This window comes from Ranitomeya imitator, chromosome 5 (assembly GCF_032444005.1).
Source record: "Ranitomeya imitator isolate aRanImi1 chromosome 5, aRanImi1.pri, whole genome shotgun sequence".
Lineage (NCBI taxonomy): Eukaryota > Metazoa > Chordata > Amphibia > Anura > Dendrobatidae > Ranitomeya > Ranitomeya imitator.
The window spans coordinates 290935788-290944668 of NC_091286.1; the positions used below are offsets into that span (position 1 = coordinate 290935788).

The 8881-nt window shown below is 43.4% G+C and overlaps 1 protein-coding gene across 1 annotated transcript; it reads left to right on the forward strand.

The window, feature by feature from the left end:
• The first annotated feature begins 1663 nt into the window (after positions 1–1663).
• On the forward strand, positions 1664–3098 carry LOC138680683 (uncharacterized). The gene is made up of 2 exons (XM_069767985.1): positions 1664–1909; positions 2062–3098. The coding sequence occupies exons 1-2, from the start codon at positions 1794–1796 to the stop codon at positions 2945–2947; spliced, it is 1002 nt and encodes a 333-aa protein (XP_069624086.1). The 5' UTR covers positions 1664–1793; the 3' UTR covers positions 2948–3098.
• The last annotated feature ends 5783 nt before the right edge of the window (positions 3099–8881 follow it).

Consider the following 8881-nt stretch of genomic DNA (forward strand, 5'->3'; position numbering starts at 1 on the left):
AGACCTTTGCAGTGACTTAGGACTCATATAGGAAAAATGTACCACCTGTTTCTACATTGATCTTAGAAGGATTCAGCTAGTCAGTTTTTAATCGCTTGATGTCATAGACCTAATGGAAAAGAGAATAATTTACTGGGTAGAAAGGTAAAATGAGCAATCGTAAGTACACAGTGCCATATAAAATGATGATTGCAATATATTAAGAAGTTACATTTTTTTTATGGAGGTGCTTTTTTAAAGGGAACCTGTGAGCTACAAAAACTTTTCATCCAGATATGGTAATAATCTACTGGTAAGTGGTAAATAATGTTTTAATCACATTAAGATAGTTTATTGAATGAGTGGCTACAGTGAGAAAATGCAGTTCTATTCTCCCTGCAACTGCCCGCTTCCAGTCTATGGGCAGCGTAAGGAGCTGTTAACAGTTACCAGTCACTGTACTGTGATCGCACTGTAGTCACTCCCACTGCATCTTGACTAACATCCCACCCTGTAGCATGTGCTTTGTTGAGAACAAATTTCCTTCAACTGTACAGCAAATAAATGCTTTCACATGATCTCCCAATGCATTATAAATACCTATAAAAATATTATCCCTGTATTTGCACCTTCTCAAGGGCATTATAAGGATTGTATATTCAGATATACTTTAATGTTGAGGTGATTGCATGGGCACTGCCACTGTTCCCAAACAAGTAACAGAAGCAGAAGTGCATCAATAGTAGACAACCAAACTTCTAGTGAAACTAAAACAAACTAATGTAATCCTGAGGGTCAAATATAGGGCAAACATTTCGCATATGCAGCCACAGAAGGGTACATGGTGGAGAAGGCAGAGGCGAGGTATGTTAGCAAACTGATCTAGTACTTTGCTGGTGATTTTTCTTTACTGGCACATGGTAATCACAGTTTATGTCCTGAGCAGATGCTGAACATTGCAGTGCTTTCTGATCATCCTCAGTCTCTGGGAAAACAGGATGCTGTGGGCCCTTTGGCATCTGACTGTGCTCAGTGGATTTATGTAACTAATTCTCTACTTTCCCTTACAGCTCTTGTTTTGCCAGGATTCAAACATTGGACCTGTGGTCTGAAAGATAAAATGTTAACATAGGCTACACTGAGAAGAAGATTTACTATGCCTAAAGTTCTAAACGGTTATTCCTTAAATAGTAACTCTCCTCTATGGCTACGTTCACATTAGCGTCATGCGACGCAGCGTCGCCGATGCAACGCACGACGCATCGGAAACGCACGCAAAAACGCACCTTTTTTGACGCAAGCGTCGGGCGGATGCGTCGTAAAACGCAGCGTTTTTGGTGCGTTTTTGTTGCGTTTTTACAAAAAACGCAGCGTTTTACGACGCATGCGTTGTCAAACACTGATTAGATCTTTACACACAATTTAGTGTCTAGACACTAGATAACACCACCAATGAATAGAAGAGGGTGGGTCTAGTGTCTAGACAATCGATAATGCCACCAATGGGTAGATGGGGGTGGGTATTAATGTAATAGTGGTATATATACCCCGGCATAGATTATTTCCAACCATAGAGCATCAAGATGGATCGTCCCATGGAGAGTATCTACCTCAATTTTCAGCTGGAATTAGCCCTTGCTATTGCTTATGCTATTGCCTGTCATGAACAGAGAAAGAGAGACAAACTACGGAGAAGGAGTCGTCGGCGTTTTTGGCTACACCCTATAGTGGAAGTCCGAGAGAGTCGTGGAGCCTACCATTGTCTGTTTGGCGAATTAAATGAGAACCAGGACAAATACTTTGAATACACCAGGATGTCAAAAGACAGCTTCCGATATCTGTTGCGTCTGGTGGAAGGAACCATTTCCAGGCAGGACACGCAGCTCCGTAAATCGATTTCCCCTGAGGAACGTCTGCTGGTGACTCTACGGTACGTAATGGAATGTGAAGGATTTATATGTTCTTGCCATTTTTTAAAGTAACGTGTTTTTGTTTTGTGGGGTGGGGGGATTGTTATTAAAAGTGAAAAATTCTTTCATAACAATTTTATTAATTATATTTATTTATTTTTCTTCTTGTCAGTTTCCTGGCTACCGGAGAGACATTGAGATCACTGCATTTCCAGTTTCGGATTGGAGTCTCAACACTGTCGGGTATTATTGCCGACACATGCCGCGCATTGTGGGACAACCTCCGGGAGGAATTTTTACCCATCCCTACAAGAGAAATATGGCTTGCCAACGCCCAAAAATTTGAACAAGTGTGTTCTTTCCCTAACTGTATTGGAGCCGTGGATGGGAAGCACATTAGGATTACCAAGCCTTCAAGAAGTGGATCTCTTTTTTTTAATTATAAAAAATACTTTTCCACCGTGCTGATGGCAATTGCAGGTGCGGACTGCAGGTTTCTCGCTGTGGACATTGGAGCGTTTGGTCGTGCTAATGATTCACGGACATTTAAGGAGTCTGATATGGGCCGAAGATTGTACAATAACAATTTTAATTTCCCCCATCCACGACCTCTTCCCAACACCGACGGCCCGGCCATGCCATTTGTTGTGGTTGGGGATGAGGCTTTTCAAATGAGTGGCAACCTACTTAAACCGTACTCAAGTCGTGGGTTGGACCGCACCAAAACTATATTTAATTATAGACTGTCCAGGGCCAGAAGAACTGTGGAGTGCGCCTTTGGCATCCTGGTCTCCAAATGGCGTATCTTAGGATCCGCCATAAATTTGAAAATTGAGACAGTGGATGAGGTGGTGAAGGCGTGTGTGGTTCTCCACAATTTTATTATTGATAAAGAGAGAGTCAACGTGGAACTCGATGAACCCATACCAAATCCATTGCCTGATTATCAAGCTCATCCTCTGCGGACAACTGTGGAGATTGCTCATATGAGCGACCAATTTGCTGCATACTTTGTTTCTGATGTTGGCCGTGTTTCATGGCAAGATCAAATGGTTTAATTCTTCGTGTTATTATGATGTCATGTAAACACTGTGGAGTCCATGTCATTTAACCATACTATGTATGGTTATTGTTAAAATGTCCCCTGATTGTATAATGCGTTGTGTTTTGAAATAAAGTTCTTGTGCCTTTCCGTTTTCACCAAACAAATCTCCCATACGTTTTTCCATAGTAATAGAATTGTAAAATCCAATTTTATTGAAAGTAATGTGTGTCACACAAAATTTGTGTGTTCCATAGTTTTGACGTATAACATAATCGGCTCCCACCTTGTCAACCATTTTTAATCCTGCAGACTATTTGCATATGGAACCAGGCTTGACAAGGAGGGAGACGATCATGTTTGCAAAACTCTACAGAGTTAACACTATTGTACTCAGGATGCTAGAATTCGTCCAGAGTCAAATAGTGGCGACACTGTGAACATTGCTTCCACCTCACCTGACCAATAATCTTAAGATACATTAATAAAACTATTATCCAACGATACCGACCAGTGATACGACTGGACCGAGATCGTTGTTTAGTTGTCGCGTGGTTGCTGGAGAGCTGTCACACAGACAGCTCTCCAGCGACCAAAAAAGAGCAAGTCCCGTGTAATCTGGGTAATGTTATGAAGCGCTTTGCCACACTCACGATGTTTACCATTGTAAATGTAATTTTAAAAAATACAAAAAACCCTTACACTCCGGTGTGTGAAACGTCCATCGCTGTCAACTTCCCGTACTGTGCCAGCCCTAAAGCACAGCACAGCGTTTATTATTAAGTCAACGGTGTGCTCAGCTTTACGGGCGGGAATCACAGTGTCAGTGCGGAAAGATGACGGCGAGGGACGTGGTAGACACCATTTTATATTTGTGGGGTATTGTTCACTTTTTATTTGAGTGTTTAAAACAGTGCGCTAGTCACCCAATATTCCCTTGTTTAAAACAAAGACATCGCTGGATCGGTCTAAACTCGCCGATCCAACAATGACAGCGTCTGATCAGTTACCCAAAAAAAATTCCAAATCATTCGCTGACACCAAACAACTCACAGCAGGGGCTCAATCGTTTTACGATTTCAGAAAAGATAACGTTGGTTACACACAAAAACCAACTTTATCTATACTGAAATTGTTGTGTGATGGTACATTGTAAACTTGACATATTGAGCAATGCTGTTTGTGTTTGTAACATCTGAGTACAATGAGCGACAGCCCTATAAAACAATGAAAAAAACAAATTGATAAATATTGTCAGACATTGCACATCAGGTGTTACAAAGACAAGATTTGTGTATACGGCGCAAGGTGTGATTCGGTGCAAACTTTATTTGAGACAATAAAAACTAATTTTTAAAAAAAATATAACATTTATTTAGGGTACAAAAAAAAAATTGGGAAATGTTATTAGGGGGTACCAACATCCGCAATTAAAGGGGATTGATATCCCACACTTTTTGGGGGTGTTGAGGAGACCGAGGAGGAGGACGAGGGGGAGGAAGCAGCATACTCTATGACACTAGACGGGATGCCGACATCAATCCAGCCAGTGGATGGTGGCGTGACTAGCAAAGCAGGAGGTGAGGGAGGAGGAGGGATGACCAGTGTCCTTGGCTGGCTACTCCGGCTCCGGGTAGAGCCAGGCTGTGATGGTGTACTCCTTGTAGACCCAGGCTGGGTACTGGGTGTACTCCGTGTAGACCCAGCCTGGATACTTGGTGTGCTCCGGGTCGACCCGGGGTGTTTTCTGGTGGTACTTTTGGGAGCAGCCATAGCCAAGGTCGTAGTACTTGTCGTCGTCTTCTTCTTCTTTTTCCTCCTCTCTCCCTCTGGGTGTGGGTCGGCTTCCCGTCTGTGTCCCCTTGAAGGCCTGTCAGGCTCTGAACTTTGGGGCTCTGTTCTGTGGTGGCGGTGGCGGTGGCCCTCGGCACGCGGAGCTCTGTGGTGGTGCTCTGCAGCAGGAGTCGGAGTCATGGCAGCCAGCGATGGTACTGCGGGCATATTTGTCGCTGACTGCAAGACCCGAGCCTGCTGCAGAGCACTGACATATACATTGTTGCAGCCCTGCATGACCGAAATCTGGAGTTCCGGCGTAAGATGTTCAACCATGCTGTTGTGAATGGCAGTAAAAAAATGTTTGGCCGGCCTCGAGAGATCCGTTTCGATGTTTTCAAGACGCCGTTCGATATTGCACATTTTATCGCACAGCGCCTTGAAACCATTCTGAAATACGGTGCTCAGATGTAAAAATTCGGGCATGGGCGCCCTGTCCGAGGCCCGCTGACGCTGTCGGGAAGACCCAAAGGAAGGAGCGACAGAGGCCTCGGCCAGGGGAACATCTGATGGACCGGCTGCCGGTTCGAAAGATTGTGGTGGTGCAGACCTGCTCTCGCTGTGGGATGGCTGCGACTGTTCAGATGGCGCTTCACAAAGGACCGCTCCAGAGGGTCGGACAGTCTCGCGGGTGCTGCTGTGTGTTCTGTGAAAACATAAGGAAACCATTAGTATACTAAATATCACATTTCACATGCGTCATTAATTAACTTTACCGCCAGGTATCCATTGCCGCCATTAATATTAACCTATTTTTAATATTGACACTGCATATGCACCATCAATATTAAAAAAAAAGGTATTTATTTAATTCACAATAGTCACCCATGGTTGTGGTTTGCAACGCCAGACAATTATGCTTACGTTGGAACTGCCATGACGTCACGGTCATGTGACCGAGACGTCATCACAGGTCCTGCGAGCTGAGCAACCATGGGAACATAACCTGCTTTGCAGTGGAATGTATGCCGTATCTATTATATTTTACTTTTTTGTGTATAAAAAATCGGGGATACACCTGGATAGCCACTATACTACTACACTATTAAATATTGGCTGGGCATGGCCAATCTACTATTTTTCTGTGTTCTGTATACTTCAGATTTCAGTGAAATTGCTAGTAAGTCAAGCTCAACATTGTAGTAATCCCAGAAGGCTCGGAGCACGGAGCCGCTGTGTCAAGTGTGAGAAGACCAGAAATGAATAAAAAATTCTAGGTCAACGAGGCGTGAAAAGTAAAAACAAAATACTTTATTCACTTCAATCAGAAGCAGAGGATGAAACATCTGCACAATACAATAAAAACACTATCTACGCGTTTCAGGTCTGATGTTCCCTGTCACCTGAAACGCGTAGATAGTGTCTATTGTATTGTGCTGATGTTTCATCCTCTGCTTATGATTGAAGAGGATAAAAGTATGTATTTTTTCCTTTTCACACCTCGGTGAACTTGCCTTTTTTTCTTCCTTTCTATACTTGGTACTTGCCAAAATAAATGGCTGGGCAATAAGCTACGTGGCTGGAATGTAGTATGTGAATATGCATGTTGTAAAAACTAGGTGTGTGCATAGGTACTATACTTACTCTCTGCTTTCAAGGACCGGTCGCAAGAACTGCAGTATACGGTTGTACTTGTACACCGAGGTCCTTGAAGCGGCAGCACCACTACGAGTCTGTCCCTCCTTTTTCAGGCCCCTCCTGAAGCGGTCCTTCATGGAGCGCCATCTGGTCTTCAATTGTTTAACTGTGTATAAATTGAAAAAATAAAAAAGGTTTTAGATAATATATTGAAAACGATTACGCAACCGTGTGCAATCCCAATAGAAGACATCACAGATGGTTGTGTAATCCTGGCATGATGGGTCACAGCAGCATTTTGTAAATACTTACGGAAACTAGCTTTGGCCTTGGGTGAAGCGCTGTCGAAGCCATCCCACAGCGATTGTGCCACCTCTTTCCACAGATGCCGCAATATGCCCTGGTCCGCGTGCCGGGGGTCACGGCTGTCCCACAACGGGCCCCGTGCTTCAATGGATGCCACCATCATGTCAATATCGAGTGGTTCATCCAGGGCCCGTTGTGAAACCTAGAAAAAATGGAAAATATTAATGTTTGAAAGATAAAAAAAATTGTCCCTACCTCCTCCATCGCCACCTACTACACACAACACCACAACCTCCCACCACCCCCCATAACCGCAAAAACAAAAAAATTAAACAAAAAAAATGAATAGGTTTGAAATAAATACTTACTCTCCGTCCTGCAACCACAGCTTGGCCCCGTGGTCCCTGCTGCTGCTCCCTCTGTTCCTCCTGGTTCTCCTCCTCACTTGAAGAAGCCTGCAAAATAGTTTACCAAAAAGTTGAGTGAACCAACTACAAATGACAGCGAATATAGTAAGCAATAGTAGATCATGTACTCACCGGACTCCTCAGCGGTGGGGTGTGGCTGGAATCGCTGCCGCTGGCCATGACTAATGCAATTCTGAAATAAAGAACAAAATAACATTGATCCTATGCTCCTATGCACAATCCAGCAATATATAAATAAAAAAAAAAAAAAGTCATTTAAACCACAAAGAACATTGCACTCCAACTGAACTAACGCTGAGCAAACAACACTGCCACATTGATTAAATTAAAGAAACAATGGCAGAGACAACCCAATGCCAGAGTACAAAAGCCTAAAGGCCCCTTCACATTAAGCGACGCTGCAGCGATACCGACAACGATCCGGATCGCTGCAGCGTCGCTGTTTGGTCGCTGGAGAGCTGTCACACAGACCGCTCTCCAGCGACCAACGATGCCGGTAACCAGGGTAAACATCGGGTAACTAAGCGCAGGGCCGCGCTTAGTAACCCGATGTTTACCCTGGTTACCATGCTAAAAGTAAAAAAAAACAAACACTAGATACTTACCTACCGCTGTCTGTCCTCCAGCGCTGCGCTCTGCTTCTCTGCTCTCCTCCTGTACTGTCTGGGAGCCGGAAAGCAGAGCGGTGACGTCACCGCTCTGCTTTCCGGCTCACAGACAGTACAGGAGGAGAGCAGAGCACAGCGCTGGAGGACAGACGGCTGTAGGTAAGTATGTAGTGTTTGTTTTTTTTACTTTTAGCATGGTAACCAGGGTAAACATCGGGTTACTAAGCGCGGCCCTGCGCTTAGTTACCCGATGTTTACCCTGGTTACCAGTGAAGACATCGCTGGATCGGTGTCACACACGCCGATCCAGCGATGTCTCCAGGGAGTCTAGCGACGAAATAAAGTTCTGGACTTTATTCAGCGACCAACGATCTCCCAGCAGGGGCCTGAACGTTGGTCGCTGTCACACATAACGATTTCATTAACGATATCGTTGCTACGTCACAAATAGCAACGATATCGTTAACAATATCGTTATGTGTGAAGGTACCTTAAAGATAAGAAAACTAATCTACAACAGACCCTATGTAGTAATCCCAAAAGGTTTTTTTTTTTTTTTTTAAAAGTACAGTATGCACGGAGCAACACAAAAAACACAATAGTTTTTTGAAAGTAAAAAATTAACAACCCCCAAAAATTAAGGGCAGAAACATTAATAACACACCATACTTTACAATAAAACCGACAGGGACGGAGACAATAAAAGGGCCATACAACGCCATACATCACAACCATAAACATACAACGATGTCTTTACACAACCACAGTGCTGAACATAATACACAACTTGCAATATAAATTATTACATTTAATAAAAGGGCGCAGAATCATTCTATACTACCATACTTAACAATAAAACCGACAGGGCCGGTAGACTATTAAACGCCATCATATAACGCAAGAATAAAACATCACAACTGAATACAAAAAACACCACCAAACCAAAAAATGGAAAAGAAAAATCTATCCTGGAAAGAACAATAATCAAGGCCGCAGACAATGAAACGCCATCCTATACCACGCCATACATCACAACCAGACTAAAAATACCACAATATCTTTAACCACAGTGCTGAACATAATACACAACTTGCAATATAAATTGTTACTTTTAATAAAAGGGCGCAGAATCATTCTATACTACCATACTTAACAATAAAACCGACAGGGCCGGTAGACTATTAAACGCCATCATAT

Coding starts and splice junctions, on each gene's coding strand:
- LOC138680683 (XM_069767985.1), top strand. CDS start 1,794: ATGTCAAAAGACAGCTTCCGATATCTGTTGCGTCTGGTGGAAGGAACC. Junction 1,910..2,061: donor CGTCTGCTGGTGACTCTACG/GTACGTAATGGA, acceptor TCTTCTTGTCAG/TTTCCTGGCTACCGGAGAGA.